The sequence below is a fragment of the Cervus canadensis genome, chromosome 6, assembly GCF_019320065.1.
Source record: "Cervus canadensis isolate Bull #8, Minnesota chromosome 6, ASM1932006v1, whole genome shotgun sequence".
Lineage (NCBI taxonomy): Eukaryota > Metazoa > Chordata > Mammalia > Artiodactyla > Cervidae > Cervus > Cervus canadensis.
Window position 1 is genome coordinate 95,187,455 of NC_057391.1, and position 12,533 is coordinate 95,199,987.

At 45.7% G+C, this 12,533-nt stretch overlaps 1 protein-coding gene across 7 annotated transcripts in view; it reads right to left on the reverse strand.

Annotated features, from left to right (window-relative positions):
- The window catches only part of EFCAB11 (EF-hand calcium binding domain 11), a 241,040-nt gene that overhangs the window by 109,257 nt on the left and 119,250 nt on the right, over positions 1 to 12,533 (reverse strand). Inside the window, exon 6 of one of the 7 annotated variants that reach the window (XM_043472756.1) lies at positions 5,587 to 7,675. The exons of the other annotated variants lie outside the window; for them this stretch is intronic. Within the exon in view, the coding sequence (XP_043328691.1) occupies positions 7,624 to 7,675 (52 nt within the window). The 3' untranslated portion in view covers positions 5,587 to 7,623. Of the gene's footprint in view, positions 1 to 5,586; positions 7,676 to 12,533 lie in introns of those variants that run through there. 7 annotated transcript variants of the gene reach the window in all.

Here is a 12,533-nt window from a genome sequence, read left to right on the forward strand (position 1 = left end):
TCTTCCGACACTGGGTCCCAAATTACGCCACCCTGGCCAAACCCCTATATGCCGCCACTAAAGAGACTCCCACAGGACAGCTGTCTTCCCCCACCGAAGTGGCTAAGGCCTTCCACGCTTTACACTCAACCCTATTGGCTGCATCCCCTCTCTTTCTCTCAAATCCCAACTATCCACACCATCTATACACTGATGAAAAGGGAGGGATAGCCTTTGGAGCCTTGGTGCAACCGATTGGCCCCGAACTGCTGCCTATTGCTTACATATCCAAACAACTTGACCCCACAGCCAGGGGATGGTTCCCCTGCCTGTGGGCACTAGCGGCAGTGGCAACATTGTACGCTGATGCTAAAAAGCTGATTCATGGTCAACCCCTGACCATCTTCTCACCTCATCGCCTTGGCGATCTTTTAGCCTCTAGATTTCTCTCTGACCTCAGCGAATCCAGGCTCCAGCAGTTTCACCTGGTATTTTTGGACAATCCGCAAGTTTCCGTGAGTCGCTCTCCACAATTAAACCCGCTTTGTTCATTGCCCTCCCTCCCCCTCTCCTCAAAACCCCCAGCCCACTCATGCTCAGAGGTCCTTGAGTCCCTTATGCAACCACCTCACAACCTGTTTTCCGAACCTCTACCAGATCCAGAGCTAACTTTGTTCATTGATGGGAGCTCAAAGCGAGATCCCGATGGGAACCGAAGGGCGGCTTATGCTGTGGTAACCACCCGAGAAGTCCTGGAGGCTCAGCCCTTGCCACCCGGGACGACCTCTCAGAAGGCTGAACTAACAGCCCTAACTAGAGCCTTACACCTAGCAAAAGGAAAAAGGGCCAACATTTACACAGACTCCAAATATGCCTTCTTGATTGCCCATTCTCACGCGGCAATCTGGAAAGAGCGGGGCTTCCTGACCACTAAAGGATTCCCACATCTGTAATGCCCCCCACATTATTCGACTGTTAGATGCCTTATCTCTGCCCAAAGAGGTCGCTATCATACACTGCAAGGGACACCAAAATACTCACGACACCGTCGCTCTGGGTAATAACATGGCAGACCAAGTGGCTCGACAAATCACCTTACAACAAGCCCCCGAGCCCTTGCTGACTTTGAGATCCACCCTCAACCCAGATTATTCCAGCGAAGAAGCCAGAGCCTTGCTGGCACAGGAAGGGGCTCAGAGGCACCCGTCGGGATGGATACTACTCCATAATAAACCGGTGCTTCCTGAGCGCCAGGCTAAGGTCATAATATCCCAAATCCACAATACCCTCCACATCGGACCAAGGGCTCTCTTTTCCTTTCTCAGCCCTGTCTTTTCTCCCCTACATCTCAGACAGACCATATATGCTGTCCACCACTCCTGCCTAACATGTGCTTCCACCTCTCCTCAAGGAGGACTCCGACCCCCACAGGAGACTCACCAGCTAAGGGGACATATGCCCGGGCAGGATTGGCAGATAGACTTCACCCACATGCCCAGACATCGAACCTACCACTATCTGCTGGTCTTGGTGGACACCTTTTCAGGATGGGTCGAGGCCTTCCCCACCGCCCGAGAGACGGCAGCGGCGGTGGCAGAGGTCTTGATGACCCATCTCATTCCCAGATTTGGGTTGCCAAACTCTCTCCAGTCTGACAATGGGCCTGCCTTCATCTCACAGATCTCCCAGCAGGTGGCTACGGCCCTGGGTATCGACTGGCATCTCCACATCCCCTATTGGCCCCAATCGTCAGGCAAAGTAGAGCGGGTGAACGGCATCATCAAGATGCACCTGACGAAGCTTGCCTCAGAACTGCGGCTGTCTTGGGTCAACCTCCTTCCTCTGGCACTCACTCGCATTCGCACCACACCACACTCCAAATCAGGTTTGACCCCTTTTGAACTGCTCTACGGCAGGCCCTGACTCCTGACTCACCTCCCAGAGGGAGAGGCTCCCCCACTTGCGGGGTACCTCCCCCTCTTCTCCCTCCTACGATCCTTGCTGAGAGAGCACGCAGACCGGGTCCTGCCACAACCGACAGACAACGAGGGGCCAACTCAGCCTCTGGCCCCGGGAGATCAGGTACTGCTAAAAGCCTTGAGTCCCCGCCTGCTACAACCTCGCTGGACGGGGCCCCATACTGTAATCCTCACCACTCCCACGGCAGCCAAACTTCTGGGACACGAGCCCTGGTATCACCTGACCCGGCTCAAACGAGCTCCCCCGGGTCTCCCAGAGACAGGGGTGGCCCCGGTCCAGGCCCCTCCTCCCAATCACTCCTACCGCTCCACCCTCACGGGGCCGACCAAACTGACCATCACCCGAACCCCTCTGTCATCGATCCCAAAATAATTGAGGGACCACATCCCGATATCCGATGCTGACCTGGCATCACCTGCTGTGGCTGCTTACAATCACAGCTCTGGCCATACTTTTTGCCATTGGATTAGCGGCCGCGGCCCCCCGCGATTGGTCCTCCACTCTTCGACTGTCCCTGGCCCTCACATACCTAGCCATCTGCTTCCTACTCCTGAGGTGCTATTCCCTTGGGACCAGAGCAGGGAATTCTGTGTCATGCTAGCAACGCTGTTCGCCCTGGGGGCAGCCGGACAACAAGGGGGCCTCTGTGCAGCCCTCAAGGAGGACTGTTGCTTTTACGCAGACCATACAGGGGTAGTAAGGGAGTCCATGGCCAAAGTAAGAGAAAGACTAGAGCGCAGAAAGAGGGAACGGGAAGCCCAGCAAGGTTGGTTCGAATCATGGTTCCAAAACTCCCCCTGGCTGACCACCCTGCTCTCAACCTTAATGGGACCACTAATAATCCTCTTGTTGCTCTTAACTTTCGGGCCCTGTCTCTTAAATAAGCTCTTGGCCTTTATCAAACAGCAGCTCAACACGGTCCAGCTGATGGTGTTGCGACAGCAGTACCAAGGGCTTCCAACAAACACTCTGTGACAAAATTAACGGCAGACGCTCCCTGTCATCCCGGCCACACCCTACCCCTCGCCGCCCCCGTTCAGCAGGAAGTAGCCAGAGAGAACCGGCGCCCCTTGTCCTATAACAAAAAGGCCGGGATGAAAGGTCGGGCATGTTGAGGCATGCCCCGGAAGAGTGCCGCAGGCAAGTTCCGGAGGCTGACTAAACTTCCAGGGACCGACCCCCTGCAGCCTGGTCCAATCAGGTACCGACACGGAGCCCTTGGACACCAACCGCCGCTGTAGCCAGCGCTTTCTTCCTTATATGGGAAGACCTGGCTTGGACGCCGGCCCTGGCTATAAATCCTCTCCCCACCCCTCATACCTCGCAGACTCCCTTTGTCTCCTCGCTCACCCGCCCCCGGGAGTTCTGCCCGAGAGCGACCACCCAATAAAGGCCTTCATCAACAGTCCTTAGAGGTGGCCCTTTCTTCCCGCTGCATTTTCTAACAATAATCATAAGGGATTTGAATTAGGTCATACCTGAATGGTCTAGTGGTTTTCCCTACTTTCTTCAATTTAAGTCTGAATTTGGCAATAAGGAGTTCATGATCTGAGCCACAGTCAGCTCCCGGTCTTGTTTTTGCTGACTGTATAGAGCTTCTCCATCTTCGGCGGCAAAGAATATAATCAATCTGATTTCGGTGTTGACCATCTGGTGATGTCCATGTGTAGAATCTTCTCTTGTGTTGTTGGAAGAGGGTGTTTGCTATGACCAGTGCATTCTCTTGGCAAAACTCTATTAGCCTTTGCCCTGCTTCATTCCATACTCCAAGGCCAAACTTGCCTGTTACTCCAGGTGTTTCTTGAGTATTCCCCACGGTCCTATTTCATGAAACAGTTTTATTCATTCTTGATGTGTGCCTTCATGTAAATGTTTTCATTATCACCAGAGTCACTTTTAGAGACATTAACTCTATTTTCCAGGGCATGTCATTTTCACATCTGTTAAAGTTGTCTGGGATACAGGACTTTCTAAATTCCAGGCTTGGTACTGACACTAGACATTTTTACCTGAAGCCACTTAGTATCTGAGTCAATTCCTAGGCAGGTTGATAAGAAGTCCCCAAGGAGGAGAGAGGGGTCTGGAATTCTCGAGGAGGAGGAAAGGACAAACATCTTTTTTATCCCTCTATGTTCCTTGGTCTTAGTCACAGAAAATATTTTTTTCTTTAAGCCCGGGACTGATAATTACACAACAAACAACTCCGTTTAAACTCTGTACTAAGGATTATATAACAACAATGTATCCTGCTTGAGGAGAGTTTCTCCTTCTTGAAAACCTTCCAAGGAATCCTGTTATCTTAGAATGTATATTATGGGAGTGGGTCTGGTAAGATCTTTCTATTGTTAGTTCTAATCCTGTCATCTTAAAATGTAAATTGTGAGAGTGGGTCTAGTAAGAGCTTTACAACCTGAGACATTCTTTTCGTTTATTGTAATAACCAATTAAAAAAGTATAAACTCCCTTGCTTAGACTAGCGAGGGGGGCACTCTCTGCCCCCTTCTGATGCCTGTGTCAGAAGTTTTCTCTGTCCCTTTTGCACTTTAATAAAGCTCTGCTACACAAGAGCTCTTGATCAAGACTGGTCCCTGGTCCTGAAGCTAAATCTTCGGAGATCACAAATCCAATATCATTCACCATAAGCTATCATGTGTATTTGCATAATATTATAAAATGTATGTTTTGGGTTTCTTTTTCATTCACTCTAAGATATATATATATATATATATATATATTTATGATCACTAATAAGGAAAAAAAGAGCCCCTTGATGAGAGTGAAAGAGGAGAGTGAAAAAGCCAGCTTGAAACTCAACATTCAGAAAACTAGTATCACGCTATCTGGTCCCATTACTTCATGACAAGTGAGTGAAGTCGCTCAGTTATGACTGACTCTTTGAGACCAGGCCAGAATACTGGCGTGGGTAGCCTTTTCCTTCTCCAGGGGATTTTCCCAACCCAGGGACTGAACCCAGGTCTCCTGCATCACAGGCAGATTCTTTACCAGCTGAGCCACCAGGGAAGCCCAGGAATACTGAGGTGGGCAGCCTATCCCTTCTCCAGCAGATCTTCCCAACCCAGGAATTGAACTGGAGTCTCCTGCATTGCAGGCAGATTCTTTACCAACTGAGCTATCAGGGGAGCCCATGACATGGCAAGACTTCAGGACAAATGGAAGGGAAAACAGTGGAAGCAGTGAAAGATTTTCTTTTCTTGGGCTCCAAAGTCATGCTGACAGTGACTGTTTTAAAAGTTGCTCGCTCCTTGGAAAGAAAGCTATGACAAAGCTAGACAGTATATTAAAAAACAGAGACATCACTTTGCTGACAAAGGTCCATATAGTCAAAGCTGTGATTTTTCCAGTAGTCATGTATGGATATGAGAGTTGGACCATAAGGAAGGCTCAGTGCCAAAGAATTGATGCTTTTGAACTGTGGCGCACTGGAGAAGACTCTTGAGAGACCCTTGGACTGCAAGGAGCTCAAACCAGTCAATCCTAAAGGAAATCAATCCTCAAGATTCACTGGAAAGACTGATGCTGAAGCTCCAATACTTTGGCCACCTGGTGTGAAGAGCCAACTCATTGGAAAAGACCCTGATGCTGGGAAAGGTTGAAGTGGGGAGAAGAAGGGGGTGATAGAGGATGAGATGATTGGATGGCATCACTGATTCAATAGAGGACAGAGGAGCCTGGTGTGCTATAGTCCATGAGGTCGCAAAGAGTTGGACATGACTTCGTGACTGACCACAGCCAACAACAATATGTAACCACTTACTGGATTGCTTTTAAAATAATCTTTAAAGGCTTGTTTGCAATGATAGCCAGTATTTGCAATTATGAGTGAATAATACCAGGCAGGAGACTGGATCCATGTGAAATTTCCTTTCTTCTTTATTCATCAACTTCATTAGGTGACCTCTGTAAGCAGCAAAATCTCCTACTGACTGAGGCTACTTCGGGCCCAACACTCTTTTCTGGTTCAAAATAAAGTAACTGAGAACGTGTCTAATAGTTTGAGAGACTTGGTAAGAGAACTAATTCTTTTCAGACGGTATGTTTTCATGAAAAGTCTCATTTTTCTATTAAGTCCCCTAAGGCAGTCCTGCTTAAATTCTCTTTGGTAAAGGACCACTTTCAAAAAATTTTCCAGTGTTGCAAACTGATACTTGGTAAAACTTAATAAAAATGAATCACTAGAAAAGTGAAATAAAAAGACATGCAAGATAAAAACTGTAATTTTGTATTCCTAGTTCAACCAACAGGAAATTAGATTGCAATAAATAGTACCAAAGTAAACGGAAAAAGGACTATGAAAATCGTATGTTGTTCATTGAAAGTATGTGTGTAGGCAACTAATACCTAGGATCACTATTACACTTGTAACTTTTTTCATTTTGAGGGAAAAAAATGAATCCCCGTGTTAAGTGTCTATAGGTACACTGTGAATGAACACAGAGCCCAGAAATACTGTGGCACAGTTGGTGAAGAGCCCTGCCAATGCAGGAGATGCCAGAGCGACCCACTCCCTGGGTCGGGAAGATCCCCCGAAGGAGGAAATGGCAACCCACCTCAGTATTCTTGCCTGGAAAATTCCATGGACAGAGGAGCCTGGAGGGCTACAGTCCGTGGGATCGCAAAGAGTTGGTGACGACTGAGCACGCACTCAATAAAAATTTTAATATGGCAAATTGCTTTGCTTCTTGCTTGATAATTTTTCTAACCTGGGTGTGTTTGCCAGCAAGGCTACTTGTAGGGGACCAAGTACATCTAAACTATTTCTAAGTTTTATTTTCATAATAATAATATGATGGTGATAATAAGAATAGGAAAAAAAACTAGTCTCACAGAATGAAACAGAAGAGGTTTTAGAGCAATCTCAGCAAGCTCAGTTTGTTCATTTTAAAGTTTTATCTAAAATGGAGAAAGTGCTACTACGTTTTCAGAGTTCTTTAAATCCTTCAACAGAAGCCGGTTCTAGCAGTATATCTTGTAAGTTATGGTTAAATTTAAGTTATCTTTTGATGAAAGAAATGGATTCTGGATCCATGAATTTTCTTGGCATAGATCTTCTTTTGATGGAAAATAAAATTCAAAATGCCTGATCAAATCTTAAGGTGTTTTGTGATAGCCTTTCACAGATGTGCAGTACTGAGATCATCACTTGCATTGATCGTTGCTAAATTATGGAACGCGTGTCATAATGATCTGTAGAAAGCTCCTAGCTTTCCTTTTTTGCCCTTTGATCTTATCAGCCATTGATAAACACGTTTCTTCTTTGCATGGAAGTACCAAGATCGTTAAAAACACTGAAGGTATTAGATATATAAGCAGTCCTGCTCGTCCAGTTCATCTCTTCAACAGGCCAGGATCAAACTGTCTTCTGATTTTACAGAAATGTACAGAGATCTTCTGTAAATCAAACATTCTCAAACAATTGTCCTCTTGATCATCCTGATACCTCAGCATGTAGCAACAGCTGTTCATGGTCTGCTTCCACAGGATCAAGTAACACAGCATAATTCGGAATTTAACACAGCAGCCTTTACCTAATTGTGATCTTTAGGACGGCACTCAGCCCATGGTTTAGTTCCACCAACATTTCTTTTCATGGCAGGACTTTCTCATGAGCGAGATGATCTATTGATTTACATTCTGGTGCAGCCTCTAAATCAGGGTGACATCTTCAGGATGCTTTCTGCACCATTGGAACCTGCTCCTACACAAAATGTAAACTCCAGTCAATGTTTGTTGACAATCTAATCCTTCATCTACACAGTTCAGACTTTGTTGTTTGTCAGCAACAAAGCTGAAAAAAGAAATTCTTCCTTCATATCACCATCATGTTCAAACTGCACATAAACAAGAATATGAGTGAAATGACCGTGCTTACCATGAAAAAACACACTGCTGACTGTAATTGCTCCATGAGTTAGCCCTCTGCCCCATTAGCTGGTTCCAGAATAGGCTGAGCTATGGGGGTTCTAGAAGCAGCACTTGCCTACCCTCTCTGTTAGGGATTCGCACAACATTCCTAGCAAATACCTTTGAAACCATCTTTCACCAATGTCTCACCAACTGTATATGGATTTTAGTCTTGGCAAGCTGAAACGCTACTTATCAAGAAGCCTGTAAAGCCCTCCTGTTTATATGTGAAACCCTGAACATCTGCTTCAATCAGCTTTCAAATCCAATATCCTTTTGTTCAAAAAATTTTCATGGTTTTGAACTGAACTTTTTTGGATGGCATTAAAGAAATATTTTTGTCTCACTGTGGATTCTACCACCTTGTACACTGTGATGGTTCCACGGCATCACAGGCAGTATGTCTCTACAAATCACCAAGCATTATGCTTTCGGGACGTCAGCATCAGTGACAGCTATAAACTGAACTCGGGGTGTGAGCGATCGCAGTTCCGAAGAAAACAAATATGTACTCTTGTCTGCTTCTTCAAACTCACTCCCACCCGCACCTTTTGGTTTACACTCTTTCCACATTCAGAAATGAAAAGGATTTTCTCACCAGAAACCAGACAAACAAACAAAAGAAACTCCAGGGAGGCCTGTTTTACCTTCTGTAAACTGAGGGTGAAAATGACCAGCATACATTTTATTTCCTTAGTCAACTAATATTGTGAAATAATAAAAATGAAATTTTTGATTAAATATGAAAACTTGTAAGGTATAAAAAGAAAGGCTTACATTTCCACAGATTTTTAGATACGTTGAGAGTACAGCTGATAAATCAATCAGAAATAATCACACACTGTAACTTGGTCCTACCACACAGGGTTATTTACTACATAACTTGCACCGTGTATGACTCACTATTTGAGCTTACCGGAACTGAGGTCGTCTACACCCTGTTCAGTGAGACGAGTCTGCCATTGTGAACGTGGCATCATGACAATTTCAAACCGCTCTAAAAGCTTCTGACTTCCCAGGTGGCGCTGGTGGTAAAGAATCCGCCTGCCAGTGGAGGAGATGCCAGAGACACGGGTTCAATCCCTGGGTGGGGAAGAATCCCTGGAGGAGGAAATGGCAACCCACCCCAGTATTCTCGCCTGGAGAATGAATCCCATGGACAGAGGAGCCTGGAGGGCTGCAGTCCGTGGGGATGCAAAGAGTTGGGTACGACTGAGCCTGCACACACAGGCTCAACAGCACAGAAGCTTCTGGTGCCCGCTCTGAGTGTCCACGCCTAAGTCGTCATGGGCCAGCACCAATCTGCCGACCACACTCAGAATAGCACGGTCCTAAGGCACCATGAATACAGAACCAATATTACTTGCTGATTCAGGATAAGGGAAAGCAAGCAAAAGCAAGGGAGGCTTCAAGGAAGACCCTTGGGTGACTTTCGGCTTGGGCCAAAGGATGGAGAGTGATGCCACTTACTGAAGCAGGAGGGAGAAATCTGTTTGTGTGAAGTTCGGGAGGCCATGAGGTACCCAGGCAGAGACGTTAAGTGTGGGTGAGTCAGGACCTTAGGGAGAGATCTGGTCTGCTGGAAATCACCAGCACTTGGATGTTGTATTTTGGCATAAGATCGTCTAAGGAGAACCCGTGGCCGGAGAAACAAGTCAGGAGCGAGGCCTGACCTCTCCGACGTGCAGAGGTGGGCAGAGAGGGAAGTCGAAGCAGGACAGGCTCGGGATAGCGGCTCTGCCGTGCGTGCCCGGGTCAGAGTCGTTTTCAGGGCTCCACTGGGCGCATGGGGGAGGAGAGAGCTGCACTTCCGATTCCCAGAGCTCCAACGCAGAGCACTGCTGTGGAAGCACTTAACAGACAAGCCCTGGGGGACTTCCCTGGGGGTCCAGCCCGCCCCCCACTGCAGGGCACGCAGGTTCGATCCCTGGTCAGGTAAGACCCCACACTGCCACAGGGCAACTAAGCCTGACCCAGAACAAGGGCCAGAGCGTTCGTAAAAAGAAACTAATGAATAAAAAGATGATGGTGAATCATTTAAATTAATAAATAGATAAGCATGGGATGAATGACTGAAAGGCACAACAGCCCTGAATATTCGTGCATCTATTATCCTGGCACTGGAATCTGGGGGCACTTCAGTTTTATAAACTGCCCAGGGATGATCTGTTTGAGTAGCTTACTCCTTCAAACAAACAACAGTTCCTTTGATGAACAGAGCTCTTAAATGTTTGTGCACCATGAACCCTTGTGGCAGTTTGATAAAGACTCTAATTTTAAATGCATAAAATAAAGCCAATTATACTGAAATAGATATGAGTATTAAAAACACAAATTAGCAAGAAGATATTATAGGTGCTTCTTTATTAACACATTAAAGAACAAGACCCAGTGCCAAGACAAATACCCAGTGGTGGGAGGAGGAAAGGGAGGATTCAAGGCAAGGAGGAGTCACTGTGATTCCAAAGCAGCGAAGAGGGTGAACGAGTTCAAGACGGCCACAACACCTAAATTATGATGCCAAAATCTGTGAGCCCTTGAGGGCGGGAGAAGTGGGTGACAGGGGATGAGATGGTTGGAGGGCGTCACCGACTCGATGGACACGAGTTTGAGTAAACTCCATGAGATGGTGAAAGAAGGAGCCTGGCGTGCTGCAATCTACGGGGGCCCAAAGAGTCGGCCACGACTGAGCGACTGAACAGCTACAAGCTGCTGGTGACAAAGTCCGAGATGCTGCTAAGATGACGGTGCTTGTTGACCACGTTTCTAATTTTAAAAGATGCTAAATATCCGTCAGAGATCTACGTTCACGGAACCCAGATGAAAAATCCTTGAATTGAAAGATTTTGTTCACTTGTACCCTCACCACTAGATTCAAGTTAAGTTCTGTTTTTTAAATGCATCTTTTTTTAAAAATAAGAAAAATCATACAGTCTACCAAATAGTGGGCTTCCCAAGTGGTTCAGTGGTTAAGAATCTGCCTGCCGTTTCAGAGACTCAGGAGACGGGGATTCAGTCCCTGGGTCGGGAAGATCCCCTGGAGGAGGAAATGGCAACCTGCTCCAGTGTTCTTGCCTGGGAAATCCCATGGACAGAGGAGCCTGGCAGGCTACAGTCCGTGGGGTCACACAGAGTCGGACCTGACTTTGATGCACATGCAGGTGGAGAAGAGGCTTGGGAGCAGACTACTGGGTAATGGCAGAAGTGTGCAGCCGAGTTGGTGCGGACACAATGGACGTGGAGAAAAAGAAAGGAACCCGGGACGCCCCCAAGGTTTTGGGCATGAGTGATAGGAAGGATGGAGTTCCGCGAGGGTGCAGTTCTGTGAATTAAGATGGAAAATCTTAAGAGAAGCAGGTTTGAGGGAGAAAATCATGGGTCTGGTTGTGAAAGTGGGGGTTCTCTATCACATGTCCTTGTAGAGAGCTGGATACAGAAAAGTAGAAAAGCTAAAGCAATTTAAATGTCACAATAGGGACTGATTAAGTTAACTATTATATATTGATAAACTGTTTATATTGATAAATGGCAGTTACAAAGAATGAGGTCTATTACTAAAATCTGTAACATATGCAGAATGGTACACAGCATTTTAATAATATTGTTCAGTTCAGTTCAGTTCAGTCACTCAGTTGTGTCCAGCTCTTTGGGGTCGTATACATAATCTGTGCCTGTCCGTCTGCGCATGTACATGCTACTTCATATGCTCAGAAAAAATCTGGGTGAATACACAACCAAACAGCTAATAATATTTATCTGGGAAATGAAACTGGCAGAGGATAGGATGAACGAAACATTTTACTTTATTTATTTCTATATTGTTAGAACTTCCAAATGAAGAACAAGTATTATACACATAATAGAAAAAATAAAAAAAGTTTGAAAAGTTTTTAAAAAATGTTTTAAATGACGCTTGGTTCACATGTAAGCAAACACTCTCAAATCCAGGCACATTTCCTGATTGTTTTTTGTTTTTTAATTTTATTGAAGTACAATTGATTGAAAATATAGTGTGAATTTCTTCTGTATAACAAAGTGACTCAGATATACATGTATATTCTATTTCATATTCTTTTCCATTGTGGCTTGTCACAGGATACCAAATACAGTTCCCTGTGCTATATAATTGGACTTTGTTGCTTATCCATCCTATATATAACAGTTTGCCTCTCCTAATTTTGGAATTCTCTTAATTCCAAGCTCCCAACCCTTCCTTCCCTACACCCCCACCCCCCAACCTTTGCAACCACAGGTCTGTTCTCTGTATCTGTGAGTCTGTTTTTGTTTCATAGATATGCTGATTTGTATCAAATTGTAGATTCCACACATAAACGATCTCATCATGTATTTGTCTTTCTCTTTCTGATTTACTTTGCTTAACATGATCATCTCTAGGTCTATTCATGTTGGTGCAAATGGCATTACTTCACTCTCTTTGATGGCTGATAATATTCCTTTGTGTAAACACACATACACACACACACAATATATATATACCACTTCTTCTTTATCCATTCATCTGTTGATGGACATTAGTTATTCTTTGAAATGAGGTAGACACTTTGTGACTGCAGCTCTTGGCTGAAGCAGCCAGTAGTCTGAGATACGGGGTGGATGGAGGTGGGAAGTAAAGCGTGTGGAACGGGAAGAGA